This window comes from Canis aureus, chromosome 22 (assembly GCF_053574225.1).
Source record: "Canis aureus isolate CA01 chromosome 22, VMU_Caureus_v.1.0, whole genome shotgun sequence".
Taxonomy (NCBI): Eukaryota; Metazoa; Chordata; class Mammalia; order Carnivora; family Canidae; genus Canis; species Canis aureus.
The window spans coordinates 25003991-25025692 of record NC_135632.1 but is presented as its reverse complement, the minus strand read 5'-3'; the positions used below and the strand labels follow the sequence as shown (position 1 = coordinate 25025692).

General features: G+C 42.9%; 1 protein-coding gene and 1 long non-coding RNA gene across 7 annotated transcripts in view; one reads left to right on the top strand and one right to left on the bottom strand.

Moving 5' to 3' along the window:
• LOC144293915 (uncharacterized) overlaps positions 1-19150 on the bottom strand; it is a 49829-nt gene extending 30679 nt beyond the window's left edge. For 3 of the 6 annotated variants that reach the window (XR_013361271.1, XR_013361274.1, XR_013361276.1), the window contains exons 1-8: positions 18996-19150; positions 12898-14503; positions 12458-12643; positions 10317-10448; positions 6448-6491; positions 6224-6359; positions 2864-2924; positions 1578-1683 (exon numbers count right to left, since the gene is read on the bottom strand). This is a non-coding gene — a long non-coding RNA (uncharacterized LOC144293915). The remainder of the gene's footprint in view (positions 1-1577; positions 1684-2863; positions 2925-6223; positions 6360-6447; positions 6492-10316; positions 10449-12457; positions 12644-12897; positions 14504-18995) is intronic. The other 3 variants (XR_013361272.1, XR_013361275.1, XR_013361273.1) reach the window with 3 other exon arrangements.
• The window catches only part of COL6A5 (collagen type VI alpha 5 chain), a 129855-nt gene that overhangs the window by 57151 nt on the left and 51002 nt on the right, over positions 1-21702 (top strand). Inside the window, exons 7-20 of the mRNA XM_077865238.1 lie at positions 926-1495; positions 4134-4709; positions 6356-6696; positions 6808-6889; positions 8711-8853; positions 10019-10111; positions 11663-11716; positions 13509-13580; positions 13925-13951; positions 14062-14106; positions 14196-14249; positions 16108-16170; positions 16846-16911; positions 17307-17360. Coding sequence (XP_077721364.1) covers positions 926-1495; positions 4134-4709; positions 6356-6696; positions 6808-6889; positions 8711-8853; positions 10019-10111; positions 11663-11716; positions 13509-13580; positions 13925-13951; positions 14062-14106; positions 14196-14249; positions 16108-16170; positions 16846-16911; positions 17307-17360 — 2240 coding nt within the window. The remainder of the gene's footprint in view (positions 1-925; positions 1496-4133; positions 4710-6355; positions 6697-6807; positions 6890-8710; positions 8854-10018; positions 10112-11662; positions 11717-13508; positions 13581-13924; positions 13952-14061; positions 14107-14195; positions 14250-16107; positions 16171-16845; positions 16912-17306; positions 17361-21702) is intronic.

Sequence of the window (21702 nt, the reverse complement as noted above, 5' to 3'; positions counted from 1 at the left end):
TGTTTGTGGAGGCCTTGTATATCACCTAAGGTGAAATTTCAGCTGATTCACACATCCGATTGACTCATAAACATCAAGTCATGTCATTGCCTCAGGTTTCTGGAGATATAGTCTAGGATCACCTGTAGCATCTTAGACTTGAGAATTTGAGACCTCGTTGCCAGAAATAAGGATTGGAGTTACCATGCACAGATAGAAAGTGGAGAAAGTGAAACACTGGAAGGCATGTGCTTTAGTTAGGGAAGAGAAAGAGGGGAGAGAAACCTCACACTTTGGAGACCTATCCAGAATGATCACTTGACTTCCAATGTGGAGGAGAGTTTGAGGCTGAGGGGAGGTGATAGGGCCTTAGCTGTCCCCCTCCTTGGGGGCTTGCTGGGTTCTAATTTAGGAGGTCAGGGAAGGAATACAAATGAATGCAGAGAGGCATGGTGCACATGGGAACGTTTGCCTACCAGAAGCTGAAAAGACAGCTGGAATGAGAGGTAGTAGGATAAAAATCCCAGTTAATATAGTGAACCTCTGAGTTCTTTAAGACAGCAGACCAACTTGACAAATACCAGTCATATCTCACTATTATAGTGATATTGAACTACCTTCTAATGTTTCCTTTTGATTAAAAGCCTGACTAGCAAAATGCATCATGTGTCTTAATGAGATGTAGCAGAACAGAGTGATGTGCCTTAAGAACATTGCAGAGTCATTGTTGAGTACAACACCTGGAGAATCATGATCTGGGCAAGTTGTACATGACTGAGCCTCAGTTTCTTACTGTGGAAAATGGCAACAGCTACCTCTAACAAGTGAGATGCAGTGTCTGGCACATAGTAGGTTCAAGGCAAATGTTAGTTTGCTCCCCCTTCTCAGTTGTCTGTGTAGAATATGCTGCAGAAAGATCATGATGCCTGCTTTCTTCTTCTTTCAGATTGTAAAAATATTAAAGTGTTGGACATTGTGTTTGTGCTGGATCATTCAGGCAGCATAGGCACACAAGAACAAGAAAGCATGATGAACCTAACTATCCATTTGGTGAAGAAAGCAGATGTTGACAGCGACCGAGTTCGGGTTGGAGCTCTCAAATACTCGGACTATCCTGAGGTTCTTTTCTACCTTAGTGGAAATAAATCTGCAGTCATTGAGCATCTGAGGAGGCGCAGGTACACTAGCGGGCATACCTATACTGCCAGGGCTCTTGAGCACGCAAACATAATGTTCACAGAGGAATATGGCAGCCGCATCCAGCAAAATGTGAAGCAGATGCTGATCATCATCACCGATGGGGTGTCCCATGATCGAGATAACCTCAGTGACACAGCATTGAAATTAAGAAACAAAGGCATCAATATCTACGCAGTGGGTGTAGGACAGGCCAACCAACTTGAACTTGAGACTATGGCAGGGAATAAAAGCAATACTTTCCATGTAGATAATTTCAGTAACCTGAAAGACATTTACCTGCCTCTACAAGAAAAAATGTGTACCAATGCACATGAGCGTAAGTTGTGATTTTTAAGTTTCTGTGGGGGTAGCAACAGAAGGTTAAGCAAAAAATAAATTAAGTCTTGGTTTCCAATTACCTGGACGTCATGGGCTGAACATTGCTCTGCTCTGCCTATGTTTTCTTATCTCTTGCTCAATCAGGATCTGAAAGTTCCCTTCCCACCACAGTATGCACTGAAGAGCCTATGGAAGATTTCAGAAACATTCTTTGAATTCTTGCCACTATGTTGCTTTTTTTTTTTTTTTTTTTTTTTTATCTGGCCTAAAGGAATTTTACCTAGCATCATATTCACCTTATCCATATTACCCATTTCAGGGCCACTTGTGCCATTCCATTAATGATTTTAATGTGATCACTGAGCACCAGTTGCAGGCCAGACTCAGGTGGAGAATTGCATGGTTTGACAGACTTTTCTCTTCAAAGATCCAGGACTGTCTAATTGGAATTATAGATGTTCTCTAGGGCCATGGGAAGTTCAAGTAGACTAATGTGTTCTTCTGGATAAGGACCACCAATACAGATGGAAGAAGAGGGGAGTTCAATATGGAGTAATGGAGGTTGGCAGGTAGGAACAGAGAGGGAAGGGACCTAAGCTGATACCATGAGATACCACTGGGGTAGGATAGACTGGAAGCATCACACTTGAGGAAAGTGTAAGAGTTGCCACCTGAGCTCAAAGTGAGCAATGAATTCATCTTCTTGGTTTCAGATATTGGATGGTGGTTTTATCTTTTAAAAAAAAATTGTGACTTTTCCCCATGTCTGTAGGACCTTCTCACTTCTACCCATTCTAGCCTGTCCCTGGACCCCCACTCTGAAATTTGATCTCCTTGCCTCTTTCCAGTCTATTCTGAACACTGAGTGATCTTCCTAACACACACTGGACTATGTCACTGCTCTGCTTACAGTTTACAATTTCTGAACTCCTGAGTTCCATCTAACCTTGCCCACATCTCCAACCTCATCTGTTGCCCCTCCTTACTTCACAATATCTCCTGTCAATCTGAAATACTTCTGCATTTTTGTATGCAGCATTCTATCCATCATGAACATGCCAGCCCATTTTCCCTCACTACGTCAAAATTGTCTGTCATTTTTCTGCCTGTGCCAATTTCCTGACCCAATACCCGACAGTTATCCCAGGTGTGTCTCCCCTCTCCTGCACCTTCTATTTCTCCTGGTGGTAGCACTGAACACATATTTGCTATTTCCTTATCTGTATCTGTCACAAGACTGTGACCTCCTTGGACAGGCACGGCCTCTTTTTTATCATAGGGTCCCCACCAAATCTAGTACATCACAAGGACTACAGTCTTTTCCTACAAAGGTAGAGTCTATTTTATTATCATCTCCCATGCCTACCTTTTGGAGGCAGACACTGAGGCAGAGTCTAGGATACAAGGTGTTTATTAGGGATCCATACCTGTGAAAGAAAGTGGGAAAGTAGGATAGGTGGAAGAAGTCACACAGTGATGCATGCTTGACAAAGCTCCAAACCTTGCAAAGAGCTTTGGAGCATGTATTGCCCATCAGTGCTGTCGACAGTAGACTAAAATGACTGGGTGGTTATATGCCCTTCCTACTTAGTCCCCAGACGTGGGCCGCCCCGAGAAGGGCATCAGCTTTTTTTTTTTTTTTTTTTTGGCATCGGCTTTTGCAAGACATCTCCCTGCAGTAAGGTTGACCCTGAAGGAGCTGACAGCCAGAGGCCCCCCATTGACCACACTCCCACAGCCGGGCAGCAAATCCTTCCTCAAAGGTCTATCTGAACAGCCCATCATAGTGTGACAATGGGCATTCTTTTGTCTCAAATGCCTTTAGTAACCACTTTAGTGATGCCCCTGTTCCAGCCATTGCATTTGATTGGAACTGAGTGTAGAAGATTATCCCTGGGTTATGAGGCTTTTCACATTGGATTTCAGGGAGATGACCCCTTGCCCTGTTTTACTAGCCATTAACACTTATCCCATTACATTTTAATATTTGGATTATGATATTTTAAAAAGCTGAAGTAGAAAAAAAGTACTGAATTTAAAGATAAAAAGAATGAGGCGGTTGAGGTACCCACGGTGGCACAGCAATTGTGTATTCTTAGTCAAGTTTCTTAACCTCTGAACTCCACTTCTGTATCTATAAAATTAGTTAATTCCTTATAACATGGTCATGAATATTAACAGCAATTGTATGCCAAAAACATTTTTTAAAATGATAATTCTCAACACAAATGTAAAGTGGTAGCATTAATAGAAACAGGAATACTAGCCGTAGAATAAGAGTACCATTACCTTGACTTGGGTGAACCTTCCAATTTGGGTGTGTCGAAGGGATTTCTAGCCCTTGCAATTTACCTTTTAATGACCATGTTCAATCTATTCAAACTTCCTTCTTTAAGCAACTTTCAGTGTCTTTTCAAATGAATCACACAAAATTAAAATTTGAAACCAAGCTTATTATCTTTCTCCTTCCCATCATTTTTCCTTCTTGAAGGCCAATTGGTGATTCTCTCCTCTGCTAACTTATCTCAATTTGCTACTAAGGTGGGAATTTAGTAAAGCAGTTTAAGTACTCAAGGAAAGACAAAATTTAGAATAATTCATGAGGAAAATAATTGTCTCATTTTTTCCAATTGCAGCGTGTGACATTCAAGAAGCTGATGTGATTTTCTTTTGTGATGGCTCTGACATGGTATCCAATTCCGAGTTTGCTACCATGACAACTTTCGTGTCAGACTTAATTGATAATTTTAACATTCAGAATCAGAGAATAAAAATTGGGTTGGCTCAATTTGGGAGTCGCTTCCAAAAAATTATCGAGTTGAAAAACTCTCTGACTATACAGGAATTGAAGACTCAAATTCAAACGATCACCAAGAGCAAAGGGTTTCCACGAATCGATCTGGCCCTTAAAGAAGTGAAAGCTATGTTTGATTCATCTTCTGGTGGGAGAAGAAATGCTGGTGTCCCTCAAACTTTGGTTGTTCTCACATCCGGGGATCCCTACTATGATGTGGCGAATGAAGTGAAGATCTTGAGAAACCTCGGAATTTGTGTCCTGGTTTGGGGCATAGGAAATGTTCATAAGGAGCAATTTCTGCCGATAACAGGCAATTCTGAAAAAATAATCACTCTCCATAACTTTAATAAATTAAACAATGTGGATGTGAAAAAAAGAATGGTCCGTGAAATCTGCCAGAGCTGTGGGAAAACGAGTACGTACTCCCCTTGCTCTTGTTTTTAATTGAATCGTCACCTTCCTGGGGCTTCATTTCCCAAGGTGTTCCCGGGACTAGTTCTAGCTGAACATATTTTTCGAATAGTGTGCAATGAGAATAGACCTTTCCTCTGTTTCCAGGAAGCTTGGGATCACTCAGCCTCCCTGAGAGATGAGGAAAAAGGTGCAGAGGCTGGAGCAGGCCCTGGGTTGTGTTCTCTGCTCCCCTCACTGCAAGCCTCTGTTTGTGCCCCTCTTAGCACCGAAAGTCAGTCTCCTATTTCTTCCCTTTGGACTTGTGGGAGTCCTAGAACAATGCCTTGCATCCAGTGGGAAGTAGGTAAAACAGACCTGTGCTGGTTGACAGCTTTACTATTTTAACTTTGTTAAACCATCTTGTAAGGGATTTGGTGTTCTTGTGTGTGTCTCTGTGTGTATGTCCACATGAGCCTATGTGTGTGCATGTTTTCTTCTTCTTTTAATGATAGCCTTTGTATAATCATATAATGATTTGAATTGTCCTTAGTGATTATTTAATTCTCAGAGGTCACATACACAAATGGCTGCAAAGGCCAAGAGGGCAATGTAAATGAGTCAAGAGGGCAGGGAGGGAAGGAAATGAATGAACAGCAATGACCCATCTAATGGGGAGGTCCCTGTTCACTCCAGCTGAGAGTCACCATGTAGGACTCAGGTTCCGTACATTTGGGCTGGGAGTTGGGAGGATAGCACCTCAGGAAGCAGCAAATGTAACATTTTGTGAAATTTGTACAACATGCAGAAATTGCTCTGCTTGCTTCTGTTTCTAGGGTTACAACTGAAGCCACTTCGTTCACAAAATGGATTGGCCTTTCCAAGCTCTCCAAGCTTTCCATTCTCTATGCCCCATTTGGGGTGCTCCTCTGGAAGCAGATTACAGTGGTGGAAAGGGCCCTGGCACTGAAATCCGAAAGCCAAAGTTCTTTCTCTGGTTCAGTGGCAGCAACCTGCATGAATCACCATTTCCTCATATGTAAAATGAGCAACTGGGCAGGGTCCGAAGTGACCAAATGGCCACTTGCAGCTAAATTGTGTTTGTCCTGTGCAGTGTTGACAACTTGCTGAAATTAGTTGACAGCTTTTACAAACTGAAGATTTCACATGAAAAGTGGGGATCTTAGGGTTCCCTTGGAAAAATAAGGCAATCTGACAACCCTGGGCCCCTTTTCCCACATGGCTACTCTCAGCTGGTATTGAGCCTTGAACAGATGGGCCACTGTTCTCCATTTACTATCTTTGCTCCCTGCCCATCTAACTCATTTACATCATCCTCCTGGCTTTTGTAGCCCTTTGAGTTTGTGACCTCTGAATTAAACAATCTCTACGGACATTTCAAATACCATTAAAAAAAGAAATGGACTGTGTGTTTGCACACACACATACAGCCAGCCTTTGAAAATGAGGCTAAACCATGATTGGAACTGCAAATACCTAAAGGAACTTGAAATATTTAAAAGAGGAGAGAGGAAATACCTGTGTCAGTCAAACAGCCAATATCTTCCTTCTGTAGAGACCCTCCAGCCCTGGGTCATGCCATGACTGCTCTCCTGCTCTTCCTTGCTTCTGTCTACTCATTAATCTGGCCTCATTTCCCTTGGTCTCCAGATTGCTTTATGGACATAGTGGTCGGGTTTGACATTTCCACTCACTTGCCGGGGCAGCCGTTGTTCCATGACCACCCCCGGCTGAGATCTTACCTCCCAGACATCTTAGAGGACATCACTTCCATCAGGAGGGTAAGCTGCGGGGCAGGCACAGAGGTACAGGTGAATGTGGCCTTCAAGGTGAACAATGACCAAGAATTCCCTGCCAAGTTCCAAATCTACCAGAGAGCAATGTTTGACAGCCTGCTGCAAGTCACCGTTGATGGGCCAACTCATCTGAATGCACAGTTCTTGCTGTCACTGTGGGATACATTTGAGGCTAAATCCAAATCCCAAGGACAGGTATGTCACTTTCAATCTCCTATCACCATGTTCTTTCATTTGTTCCTTCCTCCCCAGATATATATATTTCATTTTCACATCATCCCATTCTCTGCTTTCCTCTTCCTCTAGGTGCTACTCATCTTTTCAGATGGTCTTGGGGGTGAAAGTGAGATAATGCTTGAAAATCAATCAGACAGGCTCAGAAAAGCAGGTAATGAGTTGCAAATTTAAGTGGTGAAACATAGAACATGCTGAATGAGCCCCTTCTTACTCAGGTGCTGTATATCTTGGGATCTGTCTGGCCACTGGTAGCAGATGCTGTTGGTGCCTCCCTGAATCCCCTTGCCCAGCCTGCATGCTCATCCCCCAAATGTTGCAAATGCCATGGCCAAGTGCTTACACCTGTGACCTTCTACATGTGTCCTTGACTGACCTGAATAATTACCTTGGAGTGGGGGTGGGTTGTATCATATCTCACCTGGAAGTGGAAGAGGGACAATTGATATAGGAATAAAAATTCTAGCACCCTTGCCTCAAGTGGGTCAACTCTGACACAGTTTACACTCCAGAGACCTACCGAGGTGAAGTCTTTACTGAGACACATCCTTGCTTACAACTTCCCCTCCCTTTCTGCCACCTCTCTCTCCCTCCATAAACCATATACACACAATTTCCTCTCTTTGATTCTGCTTCCAGGGCTCCTTCCTGACTGAGGACACTCCATACTGTTTCTGATTATCCATGTGAAAGACAGCCACATGTATACTTCTTAGTATACAACCTCTCTCCATGTCATAGTTTCAGACTGTGCTGGAACCTAAATGCACAAGTTGAGAGTCTTATGCAGTGACATGAAGGTCCACTGATTGTCAGATGGGATACATTGTTTGAGACTTCCTGGGTTTAGACCCACATGTACTTCTGGGGTTTAGCTCCCATGAGCAACCTCCCTAGAGACCACAAAATTTCCTGTTTGATTGCTGCGTTGTGTCACCCTCCTTTGCCACTGTTCCCACATCATGTTCCTTGTACAGCCTCTGGCACTTTACAGGGTCTGGCTCCCACTCCCCACTGTAACCTTCCCTCATTTCCCACACTCAGCGTCCCAGGCACACAGAGCTATCCCCTTCTTCCTGTAGTGCACCTCACGCCTCAGTCCCCCAGTCCCAGCATATACTTTTTCTTCTGCCTAGAGCAATTCCCATCTCCAGCTCCTCCCCAGTTCCTCTCCATCTTCTGTCTCTGGTTCTCTGCCTTGACCAGCTTCCATTCATCCTTCAGGATCAGCTTAGACATCAGGTCTTCACAGAAACCTTCCATGACTTTCTAAGGCTAAGTTAGGAGCTTCTCCTCTAGGCTTTCAGAGCACCCTGCCATTCCCTCTCAGGATATTTACCACTTCTCAGAACAACCATCTGATTCCTGTCCACCTTTTCCATTGACTGTACTTCTGTGAAGGGACGGGTCTTATTCATCTTGTGTCCTTGGTACAATGATTGATACATAATTAGCTCCTCATAAGCAAAGATTTGTTTAATGAAGGAATAGAGAGTAAATGGACTAATGAATGAATTAATGAGTGAGTGGATGAATGAATAAATGGAGTCCTGGCTATGGCTACCCTGGGTTTTCCTCAGGCTTTCAGGACCTGCACCCCAGGAGTATTTGGCCATGGAGATGACTTTGAGAACTATTATTAATTTACATTCAGAAAAACTGCAAATATCAATAATGCCCTTTCCTAGAAATTCCTTTCAAGTGCCCAAGAATTGCATCAAAACTTGGTGGTGAGGCATTAAACATAGTTTTCTGTTAGTATTTGTACACAGTTGCCCTGGAATACTTTTTCCTGGGGGTTTTCCTGCTGAAGCCTGAACAAGCAGACAAGGCTGTTGGGTTCTTCATATATCAAAGGTCTTGCTTCTTCTTATGTTTCCTTTTCCCCTTTATGATTCTGCAAACACCATTCACTGAGTAGCAATACGATGGGCTTTTCTTCTTTGGTTTTGAATCTGTTACATTTCCTGACTAGGACTTGATGCTCTGCTGGTGGTGTCCCTAAACACGACTGCCCATGATGAGTTTTCCAGCTTTGAATTTGGAAAGGGATTTGATTACAGGACTCACTTGACCATTGGCATGAGAGAGCTGGGCAAGAAGCTATCACAGTACCTGGTGAGTTGTAGAGCAGAAATGCAGCTAAAAGGCCATCAGAATGAAATTGGAATTTTGATCATTATTTCCATAGACTGCCTTGCTTGCCCCACTAAATGAAGTGCATGATCTTTAGCAGATGAAAAAGTGTGAAAGACCAGAGCAGGGTATTTTTGTTTTTGTGTATCCTTCCCTCCTTTATCATCCTACCAAATGAATGCATGGGAAACTGAAAAAAACAACCATCCCCTAGTCAAATAGAAAAGCTCCCAGCGGATTTACCCCAAAGATACAGATGCAGTGAAATGCCGGGACACCTGCACCCCAATGTTTATAGCAGCAATGTCCACAATAGTCAAATGTGGAAGGAGCCTCAGTGTCCATCGAAAGATGAATGGATAAAGAAGATGTGGTCTATGTATACAATGGAATATTACTCAGCCATTAGAAACAACAAATACCCACCATTTTCTTCGACGTGGATGGAACTGGAGGGTATTATGCCGAGTGAAAAAAGTCAATCGGAGAAGGACAAACATTATATGGTCTCATTCATTTGGGGAATATAAAAAATAGTGACAGGGAATAAAGGGGAAAGGAGAAAAATGAGTGGGAAATATCAGAAAGGGAGACAGAACATGAGAGACTCCTAACTCTGGGAAATGAACTAGGGGTGGTGGAAAGAGAGGTGGGTGGGGGGTGGGGGTGACTGGGTGACGGGCACTGAGGGGGGCACTTGATGGGATGAGCACTGGGTGTTATTCTATATGTTGGCAGATTGAACACCAATAAAAAATAAATTTATAAAAAAAATTTATACAGTAAAAAAAAAAAAAAAAGGAAAAGAAAAAAGAAAATCTCCCAGCAGATGATGCTGCAGAAATCCCCAGAAAACAGGAGTCTGTTAGTGAAGAGTCAACCATTCTTGTGCAAACTTGGCCTATGATTAACTGTGTGGCAGGTGCCCTTTTTATAGAGAGGTCATTTCCTGGGAGAGGGTAGACTGTATCCCAATTGCTAGTCCCTGGCTTCAGTAGTGAGTCAAAAAGCACCTCTGATTCTCTGCAGCCCCTCCTTCAAGGACAGAGGATGGTCTTGTAGGTGGTGCATTATGATCTGTACAAAAACAGTTCTCATGCCATGAAGTTCCTGACAATTGTTGCTCACTCAAGTTTGCTTTTTCCAGGGAAACATTGCAGAGAAGACTTGCTGCTGCACATTTTGCAAGTGTTCAGGGGCTCCAGGTCTTTATGGGTCCCGAGGACTACGAGCCATGAAGGTGCCATTCAGTTGTGAAACTATTTTACCCAATGTTCCTTGATTTGGGTATGGGACTTAGGCCACAAGGTGGACTCTGCAGCCTTTACTCAATGCTAGTGCGATTGCTTTGGACATTTATTTCATGTGACTTCTGTGGTGTAGGAGCCAGTTCAGAAGGGCTCACTTTTGATACTGCTCTTAAGAATAACTCCCATTTTTCTTACCTATCCTTTGTGATGTTGCTCCTTGGCTTTGCAATTTATACTTTCACACCTGCTTTAAACAGTTTGAAGGGTGCAGGCGGTATTAGAAATAATGGAGAAGATTGTACTTCATCAGCAATGAGTGAAATTGAACTGCAAAAAAAGCAAAGCATTGTAGATTAATAGCCCTTTAAAAAATGAATTCTAGAAGTCCAATTACACAATTGTATAATAATTTTATTATACAAATAAATAAATATGTCAGTGTCTTCATTAATGGAATACTCTAAGATGATGAAGATGAATGAGCTACAGATACATATGACAACATGAATAAGTTTACAAACACAGTAATGGCTAAAAAATAAAAAGCAAAATGCAGAAGAATACATACAATATGATTCCACTTATAAAAAGTTTGAAAGCAGGCAAAACTAATCTGTCATATCTAGGGATGAATAATTCAGTAGTGAAGTATTAAAAAAGGCAAAAAAGTATTGTCATGAAAGCCAGGGGTGTGCTCCCTGGGGTGGGGGTGGGGGGAGTGTTTCAGCATTGGGATGGAGGCTGCGTCTGGGGCTAGTGATGTCCTGCCTGGCTGGTGGTTCCGTGGATGTTCACTTTACAATAATTAAGCTGTGCCTTTATATTTTATTTACTTTTATGCACTTTTTAAATGAGTTTTAGACATCATAATAAAAGGAGTATTTTTTTAAGAGAGCAAATATAATACTTGCTCATGAGTCCCGCATTGTCCATCCTTGTGGGTATGTGATCTGGCCTTTTTACTGAGTTTGATGCTTTGTTCAGCAGTTTCCTCTCTCATCGCTTTGCTTTGGTCAGTTTCAGAGTTACAATCCAAGAGTACAGCCCCCAGGTGTACTGAGCAGACAGTCAGGACCCGTGTTACATGGTGAGGAAAGCAAACCTCTGATTAAATCTTTAGCACAAATAAGCCACGAGGCAGTTAAACCACACTGGGCAGAGGGAGAGATGATCACAATTTATATATAAGTAATCTCGTTATTGAGAGAAGTGCTTCTTCTTCTACAGAAAAGTAAAAGGAAATAAAATTATCTTTTTGGAAATGTGATGGATTTGCCTTCTAGAAGAGTTGTGGTGACAACAGTTGCCTACCCATAGCCCCTTAGGCATGGGACTGGCCTGGATGCCCTGAGCTGCAAAGTGGGCTCCATAGGTCAGATTCCTGTAGGAGTCAGAGGTTGTCAGACTCTCCCCAGACCTATAGCCACCCCTGCAGACACTGTGACCAAGTTGAAGAGAAGGGCATGTCTACAATGGCTCATGATTTCACAAGTTCAAATAGAAGGAAGCTGCCTAAAATGTATTTTCTCTCTTTCCGCCAGGGTTCTCCGGGCTTGAAAGGTACCAGAGGACACCGGGGAGAAGATGGAGACCCCGTAAGTTTTTCTGATCCTCCCTTACCACCCCCCACTCCCCAACCCCCCCCCACGCACCAAACAGAAGCAATGATTTCCTTTTGCATGGACAGCTTTATCCTCCCACAGAAAGGGTTATGTTTATATGGAGGTTTTGGGTGGCTTTGCAGGAATGGGTTGCTCTCCCCCCCCCCCCTTTTTGTCTGGATTATGAGCACTCACCAAATCTACTTTTGAGGGGAGGAGGGAGCAGGCTTACATACATGTTGCCTGGCATGTTTTTATCAGTGGGGCATGCTCCTGTCTCCCCTATACAGGGTGAAGTAGGGCTCTCTGTGAGGGGCTGTCTTGGGATCCAGAGCTCAGTGCTTAGTACATGGAAAGGCACAGCTTCATGGTTCCATGAAACACAGAGGTCTTCTCATCTCAATCTTTGACCCTAAAACCAGAACTCTCACTTGGTTCATCAATCAAATTATGAGAATAGATTTGAAGGAATTGAAACACTTGAGTGGGATGAGGAAAATTCAGGAAGCATCCAGCCTGCATCTCCAACCCCTTAGAATCAAGCTAGCTCTTCGCCTGGGCAGGTATGATTAAAAGCACAGGCTCTCGAGTCAGCCAAGGGCTGACCTAGACAAGAAACCTTAGTAAGACACTTAACTTCTTGACCCTCAGTCTTCTGATCCATAAACCGATATATTCCTCTAAGACTCTAGTGCTGATCTGCTTTACAAAATGACCACTAGGGGGAATACTCACCCACTCACCATGGGTCTGTAGAGGGGTCTTAGAGCTCACCCAGGCAGCATGGAGGGCTTCAAGTGTGGGTATCTGGCCATGAGCACGCATCTGGCGGACAGTCCAGTCAACGGGAAGCCATGATGTATTGGTACCTCTCAGTGACCTATGGCCACAAGGGAGGCCTCCTGCTTTCCCGGGAATAATCTTCAGAATAAAGAAAGCAAAGCAAGAGGAAGGAAAAATCCCTTTCCCCCTCAGTTACCAGGAAGGAAAGAATCAAGCCCATTGCTAAATAATTATTTATCCAAACAACAAACCATCAGCACCCACTTTGCTTCCAGATCTGATTGTACCAGGCACAAGGGACATAATTGGGTAGAGAGAGAGAGTTGGGGATTCCTGCCCTCAAGGAGGACCATATTGCTTTTCTCTTAAATTCATTTTATTCTAGCATTTGCCTGTGTTTAAATATTTCCTGGGAGAAAAAGGATTGATGGGAGGTGTACACATCATTGACCTTGAGCGCTCTTCTCCCAGTGGCTGGTCTGATTTGGGGGCTTTTTCACCTGGTGGTCCTTTCCATGATCACTAGCACTTCCTATCTTCGAGTTCTTATAGCAGTAGCCCAGCCCATCAACTGCTTCTACTCAGCTCCAGTCCCCTGGGACCAGCTTGCTTCAGTACCATCAGCACTAATGACTTTTCCAGGGCAGCACTGGCTCCCTGGGCACAACGTCAGCGCCAACATGTATTACTGGAGTGTTTGAAAGGTGGCTGGCAGGTGAAGCAACTTCCAAACCTTTGGCTGTGCTGATGAGGACCGGGAAGCACCTGGGCTCATCCTGCACTCCTGTGTCATCTTGGGTCTGTAAGGAAGCCCCGAAGGGCAACAGGGAAGATGTTAGCATAGAGGGGAAAACCAGAGTTAAAGGAAAGCATTTGGGGAAGGATTTGCTTTGTGTGAAGCCCAGAGTGCTCCTGTGCTCTAGCTTTACTCTTAAAAAATAAACTGCTGGTGACTTCTGGCAAAAGAGTCACTTTGGATATCTGTCTGGGTGCCTTTTTTTAGGGAAGACGAGGAGATATTGGACCCACAGGAGATAGCGGGACTGCAGGATGTCCAGGAGAGCAGGGTCAAAAGGTAAGTCTCTGCTAGAAATGTGATTTTTAATTCCCTACAACATGATCTGCTTTTCTCCTCCTTCCTGCCCTTCCTCCTCCCCTCCCTCCTTTTCTCTCTTCCATCCCCAGCCTCCCTTTGTCTTTCTCCAATTACATGTCAGTGTCTTCTCCTGCGGACTAATTCTGCTTCTTAGACATCTCAATGAGTTTGGAGCATTCATTCAATCCCACCTATCACTTCTTTGTGGTTGGAGAGCCAGAAGCACCTCTTTAGGGAGGCAGCTGCTTCCTGCTCCAACACTCCGTGAGTCTACCTGCTGTCTGTCTTTGATGTGTCAGTGAGAGACATTTGATCTTTTACAGGGAGCCAAAGGATTTTCTGGAAGTAAGGTACTGTAGTGTCTTCTCAGTCCAATTTGATTTCCTGATGGAATTAGTTTCCCAGTAAGCGTGTGGCAGAGACCTCCTCTGACCTGACTGCACTCCTTATTGTCCCTCAGGGAGAACATGGAGAGGATGGGATTGATGGACTGGATGGGGAAGAGGTAAGCCATCTTTAAGGCACTATAACATGGTCACGAGGTTGATGTACTTCTCTTTAAATGGGAATTTTGTTTTCCTTGACTTCTTTTAGGGCATTCATGGATTTCCTGGGGCAAAGGGAGAAAAAGGTGATCCAGGATCTCAGGTAACACTTTCAGTATATCAAAGAAGGAGAATTTGGTAAAGAGACAGTCTTAACTGCTGTAAGCCAGTGCTCAGTACGGAAAACAGTGACAGCTGACTTGACCACACGAAGAAGTCCTGTTACTACTGAATAGATGCCACATTCTCACTTGGGAATTTTCAAGAATTCCAGTGAGAGGGAGTCAAGGCATGCAAGGTTCTTCCATGGGCATGTTCCTAAGAAGTCTGAAAGTGAATGTTTTGCTTCCATGTTCTCTTTATTGCATCAGAGGGGGAAAACATAAAAAGCAAAAGAAAAATATAAAATTATTTTGGTGACTTTGGTGTAGCAAATGACAGTGAAACATTTTTTACCTTAAATTCATTTCAATACTTATTAAAATGTACCTACTTGGCTCCAAGCAACTATGCTTTTATGTTCTGATCCGTTTATTTATTCAATATATTTTAATGCCTGGCATGTGCCAACCACTGAGTTATGTACTGAAGATTGAGAAATGAACCACACTGTCCTTGTCCTCAAGGATCCCCAGACATAGAAAGACAGACATATTAATGACAGCTAATGATAGTGCAGTAACATGATTGAAGCCATGTTGTAGGCAACTACATGAGAGCCCAGAGAAGGGTACCTAACTCAGCAAGGTGGAGAGGGAGTTCAGGAAGTCTTCCTAGAAGAAGCAATCCCTAAGCTGAAGATGATGGGCATTAGCAAGCATGGAAGAAAGGCATTCCAGACAGAGGGAACAGCATAAACAAAGATGTGGAGATTTGAGGGCACTGCAAGTTGAGCGTTAGAGTACAGGTAGAGGGATGTGAGATTCTAGAGGTGGGGGGAAGAAATCGGGAGGGCAATGATGTGCCGTGTGGGGGAGTTAGGCTTTTGATTATTAGGCAATCATGAGCCTTTGAAAGATTCTAAGTATGGAGAGCAAAACTGAATTTTTGCATGTTAGAAATATTACTTGACAGTGGTATGGAGGATGTGTCAGAGATGACACAATTGCAAGGCAAAGATGAGAGGATTTGGAATAATCAAGGTGAGAAGTGATGAAGCCTTCAAGTAAAGCAACATCAGTGAGAACAGAGACAAGACATACTAAGGACATAGCAGGGCCTGGGCTGGAATGAGCAGCGAGAGTGCAGGATTTAAGTAAGTACTCATTCTCAGAGTCATGCAAAGTGTGAGTGTCTCCCTAAATTTCGCACCTTAGGTTACTTGCTTCTCTTACCCTGGTTCTGGCTCTGGGACATAAGAGTTCTGGATCTAGGTGACCAGAGAAGCAGGAAAGGAGTCAAAATGCCTTCAAGGACCCTGGTTTGGACAAGCTAAGTTGTGAACACTTGAGCTTGAGGTGACAGGTGGAACATTCCTGTGGAGGTTTCCAGTGGGTAATTTAATTGTAAATATCAAAAGTTCCTAGGCGGGCTGGGATGTCCACTATAATACTCATTAGCAGTATATGACTGTTTAAATTCCAATGAGTGAACATGAAAAATTCTGTTCTTCAGTTGTCCTAGTGACATTTCATGTGCTCAGTATCCATGTAAGGCTAGTTGCTACCGTATTGGGCAATGCAAATATAGAACATTTCTATTACTGTAGAAAGTTCTGTTGGAACTAGACCTAACTATGCTAGGTCATGAGAGTTTTCCCAGTGCTCAGCCTCACTACAGATAATCCTGACCTTAGGCTTAAAACTGTACTGAGGACTGCTTCAGAAGTCTGGCTAAGAGAGAGGAACATGGATCATTTTGTCTGATTGATTTTCTTGCCTCCAAAACACACATTTGACATTTTAACATCATTATAAAACCTTCCTACAAGCTAACTCAGAAGCTCATTTTATTTTTTTCAGGGCAGTCCAGGTTCCAGAGGCCCCCCTGGGGGATATGGAGAGAAGGGCTTCCCAGGAGATCCTGTAAGTTACTTGGGTCTAATTGGCTCTGAATTATGTAGTTGCTCCAAGTTCCCATCTCCTTTATCTTTGTTTCCTGCTAACTCATAGGCAAAGGCTGGTCTTGAGAGTCAGGGTAGGAGGTGTTGACTGAGACTTTGTTGCTTGGGAAAAAAATCTGTGTGCATCTGATCTTGGCTGAATATATTGGAAATTTGGAGCTGGGAACTAAGGTTCCATCCTAATCATCCTTAATGTTATGTTGAGACTTTCAAGTTTCTTTTGGGGGAGAAATTTTCATGATTTTGCTTATTGGGCGTCTAAACTTACAGAGTCCCTATGTGCAGACTTGATTAAAAGGGAACCTTGTTATACCTCTAAGGAAGTGTTGTAAACATGTTTGGACTAGTGTATCAGTGAAGCTGCCAATACAGAGAAGAGAAAATCATCATCACTTCGGCAGGCAGTCTTTAGCAAGCACTCTTATCACTTCATCTGTCACCAAACTCTCTTCAAACTTGGGAAAATATTTCCATTTCTTTCAAAATTGTATGAACTTCAAATATGGAGAATTTTCTCTCACCCCTCCTCACTTAACCTGAATTAGCTCACTACTTGAACATTGTTCCATGGTATTTGGAAAAAAAAAAAAGCACTGATATTTCTTGGTTCTAAAATACTTTTGAAATCTTCCTCTAGGGTAATCCAGGACAAAACAGTAACATCAAAGGACAAAAGGGCTCCAAAGGAGAACAAGGAAGACAAGTAATTGGATCTGTTTTATATACATAGATTCTATAGATCTATTTACAATGTATGAATGATTAATTCTGTTACTGAGCTGAGACTTTCATAAATTCTAAATTAATTATTTAGTAAAATATGTAACCCTTCTATAATTTGTAGGTTACACTTCTATCAATAAAATTACTAGGTTTCTGGCAGGTGATATTATATGGGGAAACTGATAATCAGCAGTACATGTTGATATATCATTTTCCTCTTTAAAAGATATATACTCAGTAGTGTTGATATGCAGAAAGATTCTAGCATGACACATTTGTTCTGCTGTTTTAATAGTACCTATTAGGGTTTCTATGCTAATGGAGTTATTCCGAATCTTTTGCCTTAACATTTTGGGGAACCAATTGTATTTCTAGGGTAGAACTGGACAGAAAGGGACACCAGGTGATCCTAATTCCAGAGGAAGTAGGGTAAGTATTTTCATGAACATTTATTTTCCCCTTTGTATCACTTAAAGTTGCCACAGAGGCATTCACAATACTTGCCGCTGCAGAGTTGGCTGACCCAGGGCTGATACATTGGTACTACTGTCATTTGGGCCCAGACAATGTTGTGAGGGACTATCATGTGCTTTATAGGATGTTTCAGAGCATCCCATTCTCCACCCACTAGATGTCAGTAGCACTCACTCCCCCCAAGTTGTGACAGACAAAAATATCTGCACATTTTGCCAAATGTCTGGGGTGAGGGTAGTGAGGAGTGAAGACAGATGGTGGCGGTGGGGGTTTGGGGGTGGGGAAAATTACTCCTTGTTGAAAACCTCTGTAACAGTCTGCCTTCCTCTTTCCACCTTCCAGAAGCTTTTGAATGTCTTTGGAGAGAGTGCCTTTAACATGAAAGCCCTCCTCCAGTAGCTTAGCACCTTTGGGCTTCTATAAGAATATGAATTGGGTAAATATACTCTCTTTCTCTTCAAATGTCTCCAATAGGAAAGAAGAGTCACAGGTAAATTCTTCCCAAATAAATCAAAACACTGGTGACTAGAGCCAAACCTGTAGCAACCTCAAGGCCCCTGGGCGTCTTTATAGCATCTTTTGTGATATCAAGCTTAAAACAGGGATATGGGATCTCCTCTTCTTTTTAAGGAACAACCAAAAAATCGCTTTTCTTTTTGTGGATGGCTGAAGTGAGAGGGGACATTTCCAACGTGTTAGAAACCCTTTTACCATGCACTAAGAACGGAGATTATAAAAAGACAATAATGCAGAGCATCCTAGATTTGGCCCTGAGCTTTGTTCAAGAAGGAACTGAAAGTGCTTGGCTTCCTTTTCTATTATAGACTTGGAGTCTTCTCATCACTTTGACGGCTGTGGCTGATTGCCTTTCTCTCTGGAATAGATAGCAGAGAAATGTGTTTTAATTCCTCTTGCCTTTATTTATCTTGAATCATAGAACTTAAGGGATAGGATCTACAGTCAGATGGCTTAGGCTTGCTGGTGCTTCTGGTAAAAATTCTCTGGGACTTTGCCCTCTTCTCCACACAAGAGAATTAAAATTAACCAGAGGAAGCAGGAAAGCAGCAAGATGTACTACATGCAATAAAATTTAAAGATAAATAGATATTTTTGTTGGTTTAAGAGAAAATACTCTTAGTTTGAGATAGCTTTATATCTGTCACCATCAATCAAGCACTTTTTGAAAGAGATGCTAGGGATGAGGTTGGGGATTACTACTTGGATAAACCAGCCAATGACTTTAAGTCACTTCAGACACAGCAGGCTCTCAGCCTTCTTCTCCCATCTTCACCTACTTTCTTGCCCAGCTCCTACCTTTGTAACTTCTTTTCATCTGAATTGAACAAGGCAATGCCTGAGTGGCTCAGTGGTTGAGCATCTGCCTTTGGCTCAGGTCATGATCCCAGGGTCCTGGGATCGAGTGCCGCATTGAGCTCCTTGTAGGGAGCTTGCTTCTCCCTCTGCCTGTGTCTCTGCCCCTGCCTCCCCCCGCCCCCGTGTGTCTCTCATGAATAAATAAATAAAATCTTTTTTTAAAAAAAAGGTAATGTAAATATAAAAGAGCACCAAGATTTTCTACCTCTTCCTTACCTTTCCAGTGAAGACCAGAATTCTCTATAAGGGTCAGAAGATCTTAAGTAGATGACAGATTTGAAGAACGCAGGCAAGCATAAGACACTGCCTCCTGTGTGATAGAATTCCAACTTAGGCAAGTGATTTGTACTAGCTGTTGCCCAAACAGTGGATTGATGTGCTCAGAACCAGAACACTGGAAACAACATTCCAGACCTCTTGTTTTTAGCCTGCCACACACAAGTACTTACTAATAATTGTGTTTATACTTTTATAGAGTTTATTTTGTGCCAAGTCCTGATCAGATCACTTTCAAATATTAAATCCTCATAACAAGCCTACTAGATAGATACTGTTATTATATCCATTTTATGGATGAAACTAATCAAGGACCCTTGGGCAACTTGCCCAGGATCAGGATAGGTACCAAGTGGCAGAACGGGAGTTTGAACCCAGACCTACTTACTCCAGAGTCTGGGGTCCTAACCTTCTGGCTAAGGCTTTTTGCCCAACTGCCCTATGCCACACAGGCTTTAAAGGTCAGCGTCAAGTCAAGAGAGCCTGACTTCTAGGGATTCCTGGGTGGCTCAGCGGTTGGGCACCTGCCTTCGGCTCAGGTCGTGATCCTGGGTTTCGGGATTGAGTCCCATATCAGGCTCCCTGTGAGGAGCCTGCGTCTCCCTCTTCCTGTGTCTCTGCCTCTCCCCCCCTCTCTCTCTCTCTCTCTCTCTCTCAGTCTGTGTCTCTCATGAATAAATAAATCTTTATTTTTTAAAATATTTTTAAAAAGATTTTATTTATTTATTCATGAGAGACAGAGAGAGAGAAAGAGAGGCAAAGAAACAGGCTGAGGGAGAAGCAGGCTCCATGCAGGGAGCCTGACATGGGACTCAATCCCAGGTCTCCAGGATCATGCCCTGGGCTGAAGGTGGTGCTAAACCACTGAGCCACCTGGGGTTCACTAAATAAATCTTAAAAAAAAAAAAAAAAAAAAAAGCAAAGCACCTGACTTCTAAAGACACATCCCTAACATATTGTTTGTATGTAGAATAAATGTTCTTTTGTCTTTTTTAAAGATTTTATTTATTTATTCATGATAGACAGAGAGAGAGAGAGAGAGAGAGAGGCAGAGACACAGGCAGAGGGAGAAGCAGGCTCCACGCAGGGATCCCGGGTCTCCAGGATCACACCCTGGGCTCAAGGCAGGCGCTAAACCACTGAGCCACCCAGGGATTCCCTCTTTTGTCTTTTTTAATGGAATTATGACATCACAGGGTAACGGTGGCCTCAACATCTGTTTGCTGTTTTTTCACTGCTTTTTTATTAGTCACATCAGGGTACAAACAGCTGCCAAGGTACAAGGGGTAACTTCTCCCAAAGGGCATTTGCATTTTGAAAGGAGAGCCCCTGAATCAGGGCTAGAACCCCAGTGGAGGAATTCCAATCATCAGCTAACCTGGGAGAGATGATACTTGGTCAGGTAATTCATTTGAAGGAATTCCAGAAGGTAGGCAGTTGAAAGAAAACTGATTCTGAATAATGCCCATGACTACCTTTCTGATGCATGAATAGAATTTTTTAAAAGTCTTTGTCTTATTGCTAAAGTAATCGTAGTTGTTTATCACAACACAAAGTAAATTAATGGTTGAGATGTTCCCAAGCTCACTCAAAGGGGCAGGGATGAGGGGGGCACACGGGTACAGATTTTATTGTTGCTGTTTAGGAAGGAAGTTAGGGTGTGGGGTCTGAATCATCTGCCTGATTGTTCTCTGGAAAGGACAGAGTGTGGCAAAGCAGCCACGAGGGGGAGGGCCTGAGCTGGCAAAATGGAAATCACCTCTGGTTAAGTGTAGACAGATTTCTGCCTCCGGAGGATCAGCCGTTTCTCAGATAAGCACGCAGTGCTGTTGGAACACTGTATAGTGGAGCAGACCCCATCAGCCACTTCCTTCCTGTAGAATTCCATGGACAAGCCAACAAAAATATCTATTTTCCTTTAAAATTTATTGCATGGGGAAGCCTGAGTGGCTCAGCGGTTTAGTGCCGCCTTCAGCCCAAGGCCTGATCCTGGAGACCTGGGATCGAGTCCCACGTCGGGCTCCCTGCATGGAGCCTGCCTCTCCCTCTGCCTGTGTCTCTGCCTCTCTCTCTCTCTCTCTCTCTCTCTCTGTGTGTGTGTCTCTCATGAATAAATAAATAAAATCTTTAAAAAAATTAAAATAAAATAAAATAAAATAAAATAAAATAAAATAAAATAAAATAAAATAAAATAAAATTTATTGCATGTAGTACATCTTGTTGCTTTCCTGCTTCCTCTGGTTAATTTTAATTCTCTTGTGTGGAGAAGAGGCCAAAACTTCCATGGGCCCATGTGAAGCCCTGAATCTAACAATTTTTACTCTCCTCTAAGATACGTTCAGGGCGTAGTATACAGAAAGATGATTGGACACAGCTTGTTCTCCTGTAGGAAGCCTCTGATTAGCAGGCAGTGCTTTGTGGGATTTGCTGAAGAGGGAAAGAGGCAATGATCTGATTTCCCAAACAGCCTCCCAAATAATTGTCAGAGATTGTTCGACTGGAGCTGGATCTGTAATGACTTTCACACTGGCTTTCAATCAATCCCCCAAATGTTAGCCTGTAATGAAATGCCCAGGGTGAAAACTTGTCTTTGGAAAGTGCCTCAGGGAAGCCATTTCTGTGAGCTACTCATTACTTATGTCTGTCA